The following is a 16,285-nucleotide window of genomic DNA, read 5'->3' as shown; positions in this document are numbered from 1 at the left end:
GTCAGCTTGGCCTAAGGAGAACAGAGGTGGTGCTCTCCAGCGGCTGGCATGCTTCATCTTTCCAGAAAGGGGAGAGTGCCTGCGGGTGATTCAGAGGTAATTGGGTAACTCTTCCACCACAGGCACAGGGCAGGGCTGTCTCCTCCTGGGTTTCGGCAGGTGGGGCCGCTGAGAGCTGGGAAAGAGGTTGGGCCTCTGGGCAGAGCATGGAGCCGAAGAGGATTGTCCCCAGGCCTCCAGGTCTCAGGGGCTTTGTCTTGCTAGATGTGTGACTTGCCTGGGACCCGTCTCCCCTCTCTTCCTTCTGTGACCTGCCTTTTGCAATGGGGAGTTCCATCCCATGCCTGTTCACCGCTGGATTTTAGAAGATCGTGGCTTGCCTGGCTTCGCAGCTTCTTGGCTGGAGAGCAGGTCTGCTTTAGGAGAAATTGTACCTTGAGTCTTACCCATTTCTGATTTAGACGGTAGTTAAATGAAACTCTGGCTTAGACTTTAGAGTTGATGCTGGAATGGGTTAAGACTTTTGGGGCTGTTGGGATGGAATTAATGTATTTTGCATGTGAGGACATAAATGTTGGAGGCTAGGATTGAATGTTATAAACTGAATGTTTGCGTCCCCTAAAACTCATATGTTGAAGCCTTAGCCCCTGGTTTAGTTGTATTTGGAGAAGGGGTCTCTAAGGAAGTTAAGTTTAAGGTTAAATGCAGTCATAAGGGCAGAGCTCTGATCTGATGGGATTAGCACACATATAAGGAGAGACATCAGAGGAAGCACAGCAGGAAGTTCATGTCCACAAGCACAGCAGGAAGTTCATGTGAAGATGCAGCAAGAAGGTGGCTGTCCACAAGCCCAGAAGAGAGCCCTCACCAGAAACTGAATGTGGTGGTACCTTGATCATGGGCTTCTAGCTTCCAGAACTGCAAGAAAACAACTTTCTGATGTTTAAATCATTTTGTCACAGCAGCCCTAGAGGCTAAGGCAAGCCCTCATGGCAGGGCCACAGGTCTGACACTTGATTTTTCTCATCCTGCGGCAGGCATGAGCACATGTGGGTCGTGTGCCTTCCAGCTCTCCAGGCTGTGCTCCAACCCTTTCTCTCGCCCCCTTCCTCTCTGTCACTGGTGCCTTCTGGAAGATGGCTTCCCCTTGGGGAGCATTTCCTGCAAAGACTCCGAAGTTTAAAATAACTTACGGTATTTCTCTGTACTTGAGAGCCAGGAGAGGATAAGAGCTGGTCCTGCCCTGATGTTGTGAGGCCACTCCTGCCTCAGACCCTGAGGCCCTCAGGAATGGTTTCCCGAGCACTGTTGTAGTTGTATGACAAGATCCCTCTGATGATTTTAGGAGCTGATTTTACTTTTCCTACCTCTTTTAACTGCTTCCAAAAGATGAATCTGGCCAAGAAGAGCAGGGGCTCATTCACTCATCTACTCACTCATTCCTGGTGCTTGAGTTTATTCCTGAAGGAAGCTGGCCAAGGGTTGAGAGAAAACAACTTTGATTTTTCTCATGTCTGCCCAGCAAACCTCCTTTGTGGACTGATTCTCCTTCTGTGCCTGGAAGAAACCGGGATAATCCCAGAACTTTTCTGGTCCCTTCTAGGTAATTCAGTGTCTTCCACTAATGTGGCCCCAAGCAGGCTGGGCTTGTTGATTAGTATAGGTCCAGCAAAACAGTTAAAACTCTACTTGTCTTCCGCATGTGAACCTCTTCCCAACCTCACCTGGTGCTGTGGCAGGTGGGAGGCTGGGTGTCAGGCTGGCTGCTGCCCCCTGGGTCCTCCTCCACTGGTAACTATGGCTTCCAACCCTCTGGTGGGAAGAGCAAGAGGGATAAAAGGTAAGGACAGGAGAGGTTCTGTATGGCTGGCATGGCAGAGAGCTGGCACATGAGGCTGGCAGGGAATCCAGGGGGCTCCGGGGGCATTCTCATGGTCTCCTGAGTGACCACCATACCCTGGAGTGTCTCTGCCACAATTGGCCAACTCAAGCAGTGCATCCTCTCCAGCTGGTCCCTTATACTCACTTCCTTAGCCCCAGGTGGCCGTGGTACCTCTAGCCTCTTGCCAAGGTCTGCCCTCACATCTCCAGGAACCCTTCTGGGCAGGATTTAAGACATCCCAGGCCAGTGTTCAGGCAGTACGACCCCACCTGGTCCACAGGAAATCTGCACCTTTGATCCACTGGGTTAGCATTAATTTCTACATGCAGCCCAGTTGCCTACTGGGAGCTCCAGGAGTCTCCTTTTGCCCTTTGCATTTCTTGAGTGTAAGAGGGACACCGGGTCTCAGTGCCCCCCACCAGCCTCAGGAGGCTCACAGTAGGCACTTGCAGGCCTTGTGAAACCCCTCTTGGAATGAAGTGAGGAGAAAGTTGCCCATCCCTCTCATGGTGCAGGTGGGGTGGGGACAGACTGAGAGTGCAACCCCCCTCTCCCAAGGAAACCCTCCTGTCAGACTTGAACTTCTCTCATCTTCACCTCCTCTACCTAGGTCACCCAGGATTTCACTTGGGAACAATTGGCACTTCTTGTCCTGGGGCCTCAGCTAAAATTCAGACTGGAAAAGTTCCATATTAATATCCTGTTCTAATGCAAGTAAAAAAAGAGCTGCTATGGTCTTTGCTTCCTGGCATTTAGAGTCTAGTGGGAGAATATTGACTACTTAACACAGTCTCTTCCATTTTCAATATGTAACTGAGGCATCCTTCTACTGATAACAGCCAAAACTTCAAGATAAAATATTTTAAGCCTTTAAAAATACATTTATGGGCTGGTAGTAAATTAAGGAATACTCAGAGACAAAAACTAAGTGAAGCTGAGAACCCAGAGATAACTTTATTAAAGGACATTATTAAAGATACACTTCACGCAGAAGGAAGAGAATTCCAGGTGGAAGATTTGAGATACAAGCGGGAATGAAGAACAAGAAGGTGGTGACTATGTGGGTAAATCAAGTCAAACACATTGTGTAAAATAATAATGGTGATATAAGAATTTTAAAAAGATAAGTATATAGTCATAATATCATACAAATTTGAAGAGGATGATGAGTTAAAAAGTTCTAAGATTCTTGTAGTAACTTTGGAGGATGGTTATCTAATTGATAATAAAATTTTCAGGATAATCAATCGTAGAAATGGGGTTGAAATTTCAAACTAATGGAAAGAAAAAAGAGTGAGAAAATGTAATCAGTCAAAAGGAAAAGACTAGGAAGGGAAGGGAGAAAAGAAACACAAAAGAGGTGGAACAAAAGTCCAAATATATCAGTAACTACAATAAATGTAAATAGAATAAACATAGCAATTAAAAGATAAAGATTATTAAAGTGGATTACTATATACTGTTTACAGAAAACACATCTACACTCTCAGGTACAGAAAAGATGAAAGTAAAAGGATGGGAAAGGGTATACTGGGGAAATATAAACTGAAAAAAATATGATGAATCTATATTAAGTAAAAAAATTGATTTGGGGGTAAAAAGCACCACTGGAGATAGAGAAAATCAATACATAATGATTAAACAATTCATTTCATCAAGCAGATAATATAATTTTGAATTTTTATGCTTTCCATAACATAATTTCAAAATCTATAAAGTAAATATTGACAGAACTATAAGGAAGAATATATAAATTCATCATCAGAGAAAAATATTTTAAATACTGTAACTCAGGATTTTATAGAAGAAGTAAATAAAAGCCAGTAAAGGTTATAGAATGTTTGAACAATGCAAAGGAAAAAAAAGGTTAATTTAGTGGACATACATAAATCAGTATACCCCCAAACTACAGAATTCATGTATTTTCAAAGCCCACATGGAACTGGTAAATATATGGAAACCTTATTGGCCAATAAAGCAAGTCTCAGTAAATTTCAAAAGATAAAATATTGAAGAATAATGAGGTGGGAACTCAATGCAAATGAACTAGAAATCTGTAATAACAAGATAACTTGAAAACCCTTATATTTGGAAATAAATAAACACACTTGTAAATAATGCATAGGTCAAAGAAGAAAACATGATGTAATTTAGAAATATTTAAAATGTGTGGGATGTAGCCAAAGCAACACTTAGAAATAAATAATCTTAAGTGTTTACGTATAAAAGAAGAAAGGCTAAATATTAATGAGCTAAGCATTCAATTAAGTAGTTCTGATAAATAACAGTAAAATAGAGAATCAAATAAGGAAAATAATAGAAGATATTGATGAAATGGAAAAGAAACATACAATAGAGTTCTTTTAAAATGATAAACTTTACAAAGATCTGGGAAACTGATCAAGGAAAAAAGAATAAGGAATATTAGGAATATAAAGAGAAGCTCTTATGAACAAATAATGCCAATAAATTTGAAGTTTGAAAACATAAATGAAAAAATTCCTAGAAAATATAACTTATTAAAACTGACTCAAGAAGAAATAGAAAACCTGAATGTCAGAGGACCATTAAAGAAATTGATTTAGTTGTTTAAAATCTTTGCACATAGAAAGGTCTAGGCTCAGATAGCTTTAAAGCAATTTCTACCAAATAGTAAAGAAAAAAATAATTCCATTCTATCAAATCCTGTGATGTTGAATTGGAATTGGAGGTATTGGTGTGAACTCATGGTTTTCAATATATAAAGAGAGACATGAATATGTATGTAAAATGTGTGTACACTCACCCCCCCGGCCCCCCCACACACACTGTCACCTGAGAGGGCCTCGGAACAGTGACACCCCAGCAGCAGCAATTATGCTTAACGTTCAGATGTTGGTTTCTAAATGCTTCTTGCCATTAAAAGGAACTAGGGCTTTTGGGGGCTCTTTCAAGAGCTGGAGCAGACGAAGTACAAGGTACTTTATACTTACCTCACGCCAGAAAGCAAGGCAGTGGTCACCAGCGATGAAGATGTGTCACAGGACACAGAAGCCATCTTGAAGGGGCTCCCACTGGCCATGTCTGGGACAATTTAAGCATTAAAATGAATAATGATAGTAAAGGGCTATACCCAAGTGAATAAAATACGATTTTATAAGGTCACACTTATATAAATGAATGAATAAATAAGTAAATAAGTTTTTCCTCACAACAGGCTAATGAATAACTATAAGAAGAGAGATGACTATAGAAAGAAGAGGTGAATTGCAAATCAAATTTGGTAACCACTAGAGTCATAATTCAGGCAAGAAATATCAATTAGTGCTAAAATTGGTGGTGAAAATGGGGTGAGACAGAATTTTTGTAGTCTCGAACAAAATATCTATTAATTATGAAGCAGAAAAGCCCAGCATTCACTGTCCTAAGTGATCGATCTGACGCTGCCAATAATGGAATAAACCGGCATTGCGCACCACGCAACAGGATAAGTGGAGCACGGCATTAATGGAATAAGCCGGCATTGTGCATCACGCAACAGGATGCGTGAGTGGAGCACGGCATTAATGGAATAAACCGGCATTGCGCATCACGCAACAGGATAAGTGGAGCACGGCATTAATGGTATAAGCCGGCGTTGCGCATCACGCAACAGGATGAGTGAGTGGAGCACGGCATTGCTTTGCTGATACTCCCGCTGGAGGTGCATAACTTCAGTCAAATCACGAGGAAAACAGACCCAAACTGAAGGGCAGTCTGCAAAATAACTCACCTGTAATCTCCAAAAAACCCGGCAGGCCATGAAAGCCAAGGAGATACTGGAAGGGATGGAGAGGTGGCAGGGACTAAGGCAGCATGGCGATGGCTCCTGCCGTGGTCCAGCACCACCTTGGCTAAAAGGATGTTATTGGGACACTGGTGAAACTCATCCGTGCACAAGGGCTATCTGGGTGCTTTATATTATTCTTAGAGCTTTTCTGTAAGTTCGATACTGTCTGAAAGCATAACCAGGAGGAACAAGGAAAACTAAAATGGAGAAGTTGCAGGGTGTTCACATGAGCTCTGAAGTGAGTCCCTGCGGGGGCGCAGCAGAGCCCCGGCCACTCCCACCCGGGAGGAGCTGGGGGGAAGAGCAAGTGCCCAGAGAGGCGGGGGAGAGCGGGAGGTCGTGGGCGCGCCATGGCCCTTAGCATAGCCAGATGTGGGACAGCGTGGTGTGTATTTGCATGTTTGTGAGGCAAGTCACGTCTTTTAGGGGCAGTTGTCATGTTGGGCAGCTGGGCCTTTTGCAAAGAGAAAAACAAGAATAACCAACACCTTCCTCAGCGCCCATCACGACCACCCTGCCCCATAGACACGGGTCTGAGCCGCAGTGCGTGGTCAAGGGCACAGAGGAGTGGGCAGCACTGGCCGTGGGGACTGGAGAAGCCAGCCTGGTGGGGTTGAATATGGCACGGCCAGGCAGTGATGCTCTGTGGGCCTTGCTGGGGGCAGCATCCGAGGCTTGGCGCATCTGTAGCTTTTGAAGGCCATGCCTCCTTCTGGGTCTCTTGTCTTCACCCCTCAGGAGGTCTTCCCCGGCCTCATTTTTAACATCACAGCCTCTGCCCCTCTGACCTGACACTGCCCCCTCTGCTGCTCGTTCTCTCCTAGTGCTTAACTTGTGTGGTGCTGGGCTCTGTTCCCCTCCTTCTCTGTTGTATGCCCAGGACAGGGGTTGGCAGTGGCAGATCCTGAAGACGTGGATGACCACGCAGGCGAACGAAGGCCCATGTCCTTCAGGAGGCCCCAGACATTGGACACCAAAGGCCCTGAGACGTACTCAGTTCGGTCTGCATCTGTTGATGGTAAATATTGCAGGACTGATGGCCACAGCCTGCCTGTAGTGATGTGTGAGGACCGTGAAGGCAATGGTGATTCTCAGGCAGCTCAGTCCCATGTAGGTGTTAGTTGTAAATTCATAGTTACATAACTTAATAAATTTACTTACAAATTCGTTATTTATAAACAAATCAGAGACTCTGACAGCTGAGCTGGCACTCCTCGTTGATGTGAAAGTTGACAAGCGAGGCAGCATCCATACCTGTGGGTAGACGGCAGAGGACTCAGTGAGGGTTCGGCGCCCTCTTCCGCGGTAGGAGAGGCCGGCGGGGCTGCTCGTGAAGGCTCCCTGGGCGTGCACCACGGCACTGTATTCTGCCTGAGGGTGTGGGCCAGGGCTCTCTCCGGCTGCGGCTGCATGGGGTCAGCGGCCTGCAATGTTGCCTGCTCACTCGTCTGTACACCTGTGCACTGCACACTGATTCACTGAACATTTGATGGTTAAACAGCACCGGCACAGTTTTTTGGGTTTTGTTTTACAAAATGTTTCTTGAACCCTTGGCTTGTCCCTGCTGTGCTTTTCTTTGATATGTTGAAATGTAACAAGAATGCCCAAATAGTTTGCTTGTGCCAGATGTTTTGCATCATGAAGAGAATATGGATTTGCAATGTGTGCAAGTATTCTTTTTTCCCCAAAGAGCTATTTTTGGTTGCATCTTCCACGATAACATGGGGTTCCAAGGCCAGGGCGTGTTTTCCTCTGCAGGACGAGCGTGCGACTCTGGTGACTGCAGAGCCCCCCCGAGGCCCCCGGGTTCTGTGATCTCAGAAAGTGGTTAGAGGCGCATTCTCTTGACCAGAGAAATGCGTGGGCACTGCCAGCTGCAGCCTCCCCAGTCTCCGCGGGCTCAGAGGAAATGCATTTTTTTGTGGTTCATTTTGCGCTGTAAGGAAGTGTGAAATCTCTAAAGCTCTCCGATGCTTTTTGAAAAATCTAGAAATTCTTGCTATAGGAAATTCAACAACTTGACGCAGTATAGGTCTTACGGGTGCCCCCCGTTTTATAAATATCGTGTCTGTGAAATCAGTGTGTTTATTTATACTCCTGATGCTTTTTCTTGCTGAGGGGAATTTGGGACTTTGAAGGGCATTTTTAACCCCCTCTGCCACACAAGTTGTAACGAAGGATTTCGGAAGGACACTCGCCCACCCAGCACTCACTTGCTGGAACCCCTTCTCACGTGCTGCTTCTCTCTGCCCACAGTGAGCACCTCGAATGCATTCCCTCACACTCCATTAAATATACACCCGCCCGTGTGTCAAGAGCAGCACGGCACAGTCATCCACTTCTCACACCCTTCCTCTCACCCTCTCTCTTCCTGGGCATTCTGTCTTAACCCCCCAGCCTGGTGCCTGCTGTCTTCTGGGATGCCTGAGGGCTCTCCGGGACCCTCACAGTCCTGGTTCCCTCCTGCCCACAGCCTGCCGGGGCAGCTTTGTCCACAGGGTGGACTTGCCTGCTTTGCAAGGCTGGGGTGCAGGCTCCTTGCAGATGAACAGACCCACATCTAGGCAAGCACACAGCACAGCCCGACTCAGGAGCTGAGGCCTCCCACGGCATGAGCCTGAGCCCCCTGGCTCCCTGGGCTCCCTCTGTGGGCATTTGCTTTGCTCTGAGTGTTTCTCACCTGCCTGAGTGCTCCTGATGCCTCCTGGGCCACTGGGGAGAGCCGTGCTTGTCCCACGCTCCAGCACAGAGTGTCCGTCCCAAGTGTTTCCTCTAAACCTTTCCTGTACAGAAGCTGGGACAGAATTCTGTGCATCCCAGTGCAGAACACACCTGTTCAGAAAGTAACTGGGTGATACAAATACAATTTGAAGCCATCAAGAATCGCTGAATGACATTTTCTTCCAGAATGTACATATTACATTTCATCTTCAAAAGGCCAAACGGTTTTGTCATCCAGTTCTTGAGAAGTGAAGGAAGGGGGAGTTTGAATATTTGAAAGCCTTGAGGCTGTGGTCCCCTCATTTGATGTAAAACTTGCAAAGGCATTTGTAGAAACGGTTGGGGTGTGGCAGCAGGGGTCAGAGGTGCCCTCCTGGGAATGTCTTGGCTCTGAGAGCACTGCCCTGTCCTCCCGGGTCCTCGCTGGTGCCCCGTCCTCCCGGGTCCTCGCTGGTGCCCCGTCCTCCCGGGTCCTTGCTGGAAGCCCCGTCCTCCTGGGGCCTCGCTGGTGCCCCATCCTCCCGGGCCCTTGCTGGTGCCCCGTCCTCCCAGGCCCTTGTTGGAAACCCTGCTCATTTACTTCCCTTGTTACTGTTGTGCTGCATTTCCTGGATTCACAGTCAGGTCAGGCAATTCTGGCGAAAGCAGGCATCGGGGAATGGTTGGGTGGACGTCCCAGGCTTCTCAGAGCATCCCATCCAACTCCTTCATCCAACTCCTGGATGGGAGAGTGTCTTAAGGATCTTCAGGAGGGAGCCTGAGCAGGGAGCAGGGGCAAGTGAAATCAGGTTCAAGGGAAATTTTCATCAAGGTTATCTACCACCCCCAGGACCCTCAGAGTCTCACAGTGGGTACGGCCCCAGGCAGGTGGTGGTGCCCAGGGGACAGCCCCCAGGAAGGTGCAGGTGATGGGAGGACAGTCCATGGGAAGGCAGGGGTGATGGGGGGACAGCCCATGGGAAGGGGGGGTGATGGGGGGAGAGTCCATGGGAAGGCGGGGGTGATGGGGGGACAGTCCATGGGAAGGGGGGGTGATGGGGGGAGAGTCCATGGGAAGGCGGGGGTGATGGGGGGACAGTCTGTGGGAAGGCGGGGGTGATGGGGGGACAGCCCATGGGAAGGGGGGGTGATGGGGGGAGAGTCCATGGGAAGGCAGGGTGATGGGGGGCCGTCTGTGGGAAGGCGGGGGTGATGGGGGGACAGCCCATGGGAAGGCGGGGGTGATGGGGGCACAGTCTATGGGAAGGTGGGGGTGATGGGGGGACAGTCCATGGGAAGGCGGGGGTGATGGGGGGGACAGTCCATGGGAAGGCGGGGGTGATGGGGGCACAGTCTGTGGGAAGGCAGGGGTGATGGGGAGACAGCCCATGGGAAGGCGGGGGTGATGGGGGCACAGTCTATGGGAAGGCGGGGGTGATGGGAGGACAGTCCATGGGAAGGCACGGGTGATGGGGTTGGGGACAGGTCTTGGGAAGGCACGGGTGACAGTGTGGGGTGGAGGGGCAGCCCACGGAAAGGTGCAGGTATCCGTGGGGGGAGGGGGACACGGAAAAGTACGGGTACGTTCCCATCATGCTTGTCCGACCTCCCTGGGTGGCTGGAGGAGGAAGTGATCCAGAGGAGGCCTGCCTTGGAAGTACCCAGAGCACAGAGGCCGGGCCTAGTGCGGAGCTCTCGGCTGACCTTGGGCCCGGCTTTGCGGGGCATGTCAGTTAGGGCTCTGCAGTAAAACACAACCGACCGGAGACAGATATGGGGAGGCTTATTATGAGCAGGTGGTTCAGACAACTGCGAGCTGGAGACCCAGGAGAGCTAAGGTGTAGTTCAGTCCAAGCCCAGAGGCCTGAGGGCCACGGGCGCTGGCATAAATTCCCGCCCGTGGCCGGAGAAGGGGAGATGGGCTGATCCGGCTCAAGCTGTGAGTCAGGAAAAGGGGGTGACTCCTCCTGTCTAGTTGTCTCCAGCCCCCCCACGGACTGCCCAGCCACACTGGGGAGGACTGCTGGCTTCCAACACAGCAGGCAGGATTATTTAATCAGAGCACCTGGTGCTGCAGGTGGTTGACGTGTGACGTCGGTCAGCACACTGGGCCTGTGTCCTCATTAGCTCGAGGGCCGGCTGTGACTGCCAACAGCAGCTGCTTGAGTCGGGGTTTCAGCCCAGCCCTGCTCTAGGCTTTCTGAGGGAGTCTCTGGGGCTTGCAGGTGGTGGGAATCCTGCGTCCCATTCCCTGGGCAGGTGCAGCAGGGGCTGGCAGGCTGCCTCATGCATGGGTAAGCCCTTGTGTGTCCCACAGTAGGACTGAGCATCTGGGCCCACCTGTCCTGGGCTGACCTGTCCTGGACTCACTGTCCAGGACGGTGGAACCGACTCCCGTGGTCGCTGTTGAAGCCCTCTGTGGTGAAATGCTCCCAGGAGCTGCAGATTGCCAGGCAGCTTTACTTAGGACGATTCCCTAGAGGGAGTCCTAAACCGAGTCAGCCTGGGGGCCGCCTGCTCCCCTCTCCCTTACGCCCCTGTCTGTGGACTTCTGTCCCTTCGAACGAGGATGCTTAGGGTCGATGTGCCTGTTAAGGACTGGGTGAAAACGATGGAGAAGAAAGGGATCCCGGGCCTTCCTCTCATTTGGCCGCTTTCACCACTCAGGCCCTGCTGAGGGCTCTGCGGAGAGGCGGGGCAGTCCTGCCACTAGGGACCTTCATGAAGCACCCACGTTCCTTACCACCTTCTCCAGCCCTCACAGGAAGGAAGCGGCAGGGTTTCTGCTGGTTGAGCTCCTCCTCCAGGCTTCCTGGATAGGAAGCAGTGGTGCTGCTCAGCACACAGCCCCTCAGGGCCTTCCCTCTTCCGCCAGGGCTGGGGTGGGCTGGGGGGGCCACCCCTGCTGGTCCATCCCTTGGCTTCTGGGCCCAGCTCCCCTGACTGCACAGGGGGGATTGTGGAGCTGTGGACTGGGGCCTCACGGAGGCATGTCCTTCTTCCCAGCCACGGTGCTGGGATCCTGACTGTCACCTGCCCCAGATCCAGCCTGGGCCCTGTCCACCCTGGGGTGGGTCACAGGAGGCCTGAGAACCGGGTCCAGGCTGCGGTTTGGGTGAAGGACAAAGGGACGTCTCTGCCCGCTTTGCCTGTTCTGCTTCTTCTGTTTCTTCATCTCTCCTCCTTTTCAGCTCCCCCTGGGCCCAGCTCCCTGTCCAGCACTGAAGACCTGAAATGGACCTTACTCAGCCCTGCACACAGCAGGAAAGTTCAGCCGCAGTCGCTGCACAGGGCTGGGGTGTGTGATCTCCAGTTGCAGGGCTGACCTCCTGCCCTCCATCTGCACCGCCTCCCCCGCCCCTACCAGGGAATTGGCTTCAGGGGACTGGGAGCAATGTGGCTTCGTTTCTGCGCATCACGGCATCACCCAGACACAGAGCTGGACCCGCCTTCTGGCTTCTCTTTCACCAGGGACAGTGGGTCAGACCGAGTCACAGGTCCAGGTGCCCATGGTGAGGGCCAAATGAGGTGGCCTTGGGTTCCCGGTGACACCTTGTTCTCAGTCTCCTCTGCGTGAAGAAACAGAGAGCCCTGAGCAGGACCCCATGGGAAGCCTGAGCCTCCAAGGGAGCCACTCTGCTCCAGCCCTTGCTGTGGGCACAGGGTCACCCGAGGCCTCGGTGCTGACTTCACATTCTCACTATTCCAGATGAGCCCCTTCTTGGTTGCAGTGAACTCTGCAACAGTGGGGGAAGGGCTGGCACTGGCCCTGAGAATCTCTAACTTGGCTGAGGTTCTGCGCAGTAGGCAGAGTGCTGGCAGGACACAGAGGGTGCCCAGGCTACAGATCCGGGTTCAGGCCCAGCCGTGTGGCCTGTTCACCTCTGAGAGGGCGGCCCTGCCCAGCGGCCCTGGCCCTGCCCGTGCCCGGCTCGGTCTCATCTGACATGCGGCCCTCCAGCTTCTCACTGCCCGCAGGGCGGGCCCTGGGAGTGGTCCTGGCAGGGCCCCTCTCTGTAGACCCTGCAGGACCAGCAGGCCGGGCGGTGGCTGGGAGGCAGGGGACAGGTTGGCCTCTGCAGTCTTGGGTGCACAGAGCTCCTCCCGCCCTGGCCCTGTGGCCCCCCGCGCTGGCCCAGCTGTGCCTTGTTAGGGCCACGGTGATGGCCCATCCTTCTCACCAGCCCCCAGGAACACCACCACGCTCCCAGCTCCCTTTTTCCCCAACCCGTCACCATGGGCAACTGCGGTGGTGTGGGTTGGGGGGAGTCTCTCCCTACATCACAGAGGAGGAGACTGGGGCTGGAGAGGGGGGGATGGGAGCTTCCTCCCGGGGCGGACCCTCAGGTGGGACCCCCAGGCGCAGGGAGGGCGGGGGGGACCTGGGGAGGCCGCGGGGACCTGGGGAGGCCGCGGCCGGGTCCGCCCGCCTCGTGTGCACCTGGAGCGCCCGCGCGGACCCGGAGCCCCCTTCCCCGCCACGCGCCTGGCGCTCCCGGCGCTCCTGGGGCTCCTGGCGCCCTGCCCGGGCGGGCGGGGGCGGGAGCGCTGCTCGCACGCGAGGCCTGGCGGGGCCCCATCGCGTGACGGCGCCGGCGGCTGCGGGGGAAGTGGGGGGAAGTGGGCGGGCGCCCGCGGGGGGCACGCGATGCCGGGAGAGGCTCGCCCCCGCCCCCGCACGTAGGAGTTTCTCGGGGAAAAGGCCGGGGCAGCCGGTCTGCATTGCTGGTGGGGCGGGGTCGGCTCTGCTGCGGGAGCGACCCCTGCAATGGGGTTTGGCTGCACCGGCCGCCTGGGTGGTCGGAGTCTGTGCGCGGGTGACAGAGGCGTGCGCCCCCAGCCGCGCCGCCCCAGCCCCCTGGACCTCGCGGGGAGCGCCGAGGGCCAGCACGGGGGTCACGCGGGGCGGCCCCAGCAGCTTCTGCCCGGGTCTCTCCCCGGGCTCGGGGTCATCTGCTGGGACATCCGGGGTGCCTCTTGCGCTGGCTTCTCCTGGGTCTGCACTTGGGAGAAAGATCTTGGTTTTCATTGTTAAAAGCCTTCAGCTTTCTGAACATGCATGTTGTATGAACTGTGGAGTCTCTGGCTGAGCCTGGAGGGCAGGAGGCTACGATGCTGGGGTTTCCAGGTGGGAAGAGGCCGCCCCTACCCCAGGACTGCCCCCACCTCGGCGGACTGTTCATGCCTCCTCGGAATAGTCCTGCTTTGCGGCAGAAGAAAAGGAGCCTTTCTTGTTACATTTAGTGCAGTGAACAAAAATCCAGTTTTTACCAGCTACGGCAGTTCAGGGAGAAGTGAGGGCTCAGAGACCAGGGAGGGAGGGGGACAGAGAGACCGAGTCCCAGGGACGCCCCGTGCCACTGGCTCCTGGCTGCCTCACCGCCTCACTCAGGCCCTTGGCCCCCAAGGACACCTTAGCTTGTCAGCATCCCTGCAGCTGGCACCTCAGATTCAGAAGCAGTGGCTCCCAGCATGGTCTTTCTGGTGGAGGGTGGGGTGGTAGCCCAACCCAGCAGCCGGTTCCGGGGTCCTGGCCTGATGGGGAGCAGGTTAACCCAGCGTCTGAACTCCGCCTGTGCTCACCACGGCCTGGGGACACCACAGACACTGGTCCTGAGGGTCTGGGGGCCCAGGGACTGCGGGGTGAGGAGAGCTCAGAGGAAAGTGTGAACCACGTTGACTAGCAGGTGGATGCCTTCATGGAAGTCCAGGAGGATGACCAGGAGCAGGAGACAGTGACCCAGGATGAGGTTCAGGGCACAACATTTCAGAGCACTCTCAGGTGAACAGGAACATGACCAGGAGCAGGAGACAGTGACCCAGGATGAGGTTCGGGCCGCAACATTTCAGAGCACTCTCAGGTGACACAGTGCCGCTGGGGCTGGAGAGTGGAAGTCCAGCCCACCCTGAGTGAGACATTAAGCTTTTATTCAAGTAGTTATTCTATTTCTTAAAATATCCAGCAGCCTTACGTCGTTTTGGGACTGTGATGGGCTACAAATAGACACACATGCACTTTTCGATGAGGCTGTGCCCCTCAAACTTGATTTTCTGTCTGGTTCGGGCTCTTCCTGAGCAGTGGGGTGGAGGCAGCCAGGAGTCTAAGCCTGGCGCAGTGGGGAGTCAGGGTGGTGGAGGGGCTGCTTTGGAAGCGGCTGTGTCTCCCTGACCCATGGAAGTGGGCGGATCCAGTGAAGAATGGCTGCCTGGGCTGTGCCACACCGGGGACCAGCCTGCCCTTGAACGGGAGCCCCACGCAGCCTGCCCACCATGAAGGATGGCGTGCTGGCCTTTAGGTGCCATCTCAAGGTCAGAACCCGTGGCAAGGTCGCATCTTCCTGAGTGGATACCACCTGGGGCTTCAGCTGAGGATCCGGGAGACATGGGAGCGGCAGGCGCCCCCTGGTCTCGCTGGGGTGTGCTTTGGTCCACGCACTGGGGCCAGCTGCTTGCCAGGACACCCTTGCCCCTCGGTCCTCTCAGAAGCTGGGGAGGGGCATCCCTCCCGTGTCTCCAGTGCTCATGAGGACACTGAGTGGGCAGTGGGCACCTGCACGGGGCTCAGAAGTCAGCCCTCAGCCAGCTGGGAGGTGAACATGTCATCTGTCCCCTTCTGCACCCGAAAATGGAGAATGCACCATCCTCAGGAGTGGGGGTGTCCTTGGGGGCTGTGTGCAGTCACCAGGAAGGGGGTGGGACTGGTGGCTGTCCTGGACCTGCCTTTTCCTGCCCTGCAGTGCTCTGCAGCCCCTGGGGGCGTGGGGCCTGGCCTGCTCCTTTCCAGGGAGGGGGCTGCGGGGGCTCCACGAGGCAGAGGTGATGCAGGTACAGCCCCTGGGGGCTTGGGGCCTGGCCTGCTCCTCAGGGAGGGGGCTGCGGGGTTCCAGGAGGGAGAGGTGATGCGGGTGTGCAGGGCACAGAAGAGCCAGGTGGATGCAGGGGGCCTCGACCCAGCCCTTAAAGGGGTGCAGCCCAACAGTGCCGTGGGTCTCATGGGGCCGCAGGGACCCCCTGGGTGGCTTCAGGGGGATCTGGCAGGAAGCTGGACTTTGTCCCAAGACTGGATGTGAGGTCTGGGGAGTTAGGCAGGAGGGGACAGAGAGCAGTTTCTGCAGAACAGAGTGGGAGTGGGGGCGTCCTCAGGTCATTCTCTGCCTCCACGTCCTGGTGTCCACCTGCCCCTCCTGGCTGACCTGGGACCTGTGTATTGGCTCCTCCTGGCCCACCTTGGACCCTCAGGACTGTGCTGTGGAATGCTACGTGGCCTGCAGAGGGGTCAGTGCAGCCCAGGCCAGCTGTCAGGCGAGAACTGTGGGGTGAACGTGGGGAGGCACAAGAAAGACGTAAATGAAGAAGCATGGCCAGGCCGGGGGTTGGGGGTGCCTAACGTGTCTGTTCTTCTCTGACAGTCGTACAGGAGCAGAGCTCACGGCAGCCAGCGGCCGGTGCCCCCTCGCCCAGAGACAGCCGTCCTCTTGCAGGGTCTGCCGTGCTGGAGGGAAGGCTGCTGCTGGAGGTGAGTGCCACCCTTGGTACCTCAAACGCTTGACACTTGGTACTCCGTGTCACGCATGCTCAGACCCTCACCCAGGAGGCCCTTAGGTTGTGATCTTCATAACTATCAGGACAAGTAGGCTCCAGAATGTGTTGAAGAGGGGTGTCCCTGGGTCGGAGTCAGCCTCGGGTGTGAGCCTCGTGGGCTGGGACAGGGAAGGCAGCCCGAGAGCTCTCGGCCCTGTGTGGTGCATCAGAAAATCATCCTCATTCTGCACCATCTGCTTTTGCTTGTCAATGAGAGAACCTTGTACAAAATTAAGCCTTTTTTCCCCCTAAAATGAAGGATATGGTAAAGTCTGCATTGGGCTTCCCTGGTGTGGTTTCAATCTCGGGGTGGC

The 16,285-nt window shown here is 53.9% G+C and overlaps 1 protein-coding gene across 1 annotated transcript in view; it reads left to right on the top strand.

Annotated features, from left to right (window-relative positions):
- The window catches only part of AHRR (aryl hydrocarbon receptor repressor), a 110,222-nt gene that overhangs the window by 36,307 nt on the left and 57,630 nt on the right, over positions 1-16,285 (top strand). The window contains exon 4 of the mRNA XM_007961068.3: positions 15,800-15,906. Coding sequence (XP_007959259.2) covers positions 15,800-15,906 — 107 coding nt within the window. The remainder of the gene's footprint in view (positions 1-15,799; positions 15,907-16,285) is intronic.

The sequence above is a fragment of the Chlorocebus sabaeus genome, chromosome 4 (assembly GCF_047675955.1).
Source record: "Chlorocebus sabaeus isolate Y175 chromosome 4, mChlSab1.0.hap1, whole genome shotgun sequence".
In the NCBI taxonomy this organism is placed as follows: Eukaryota; Metazoa; Chordata; class Mammalia; order Primates; family Cercopithecidae; genus Chlorocebus; species Chlorocebus sabaeus.
This window is presented reverse-complemented; position numbering and strand designations above follow the sequence as displayed.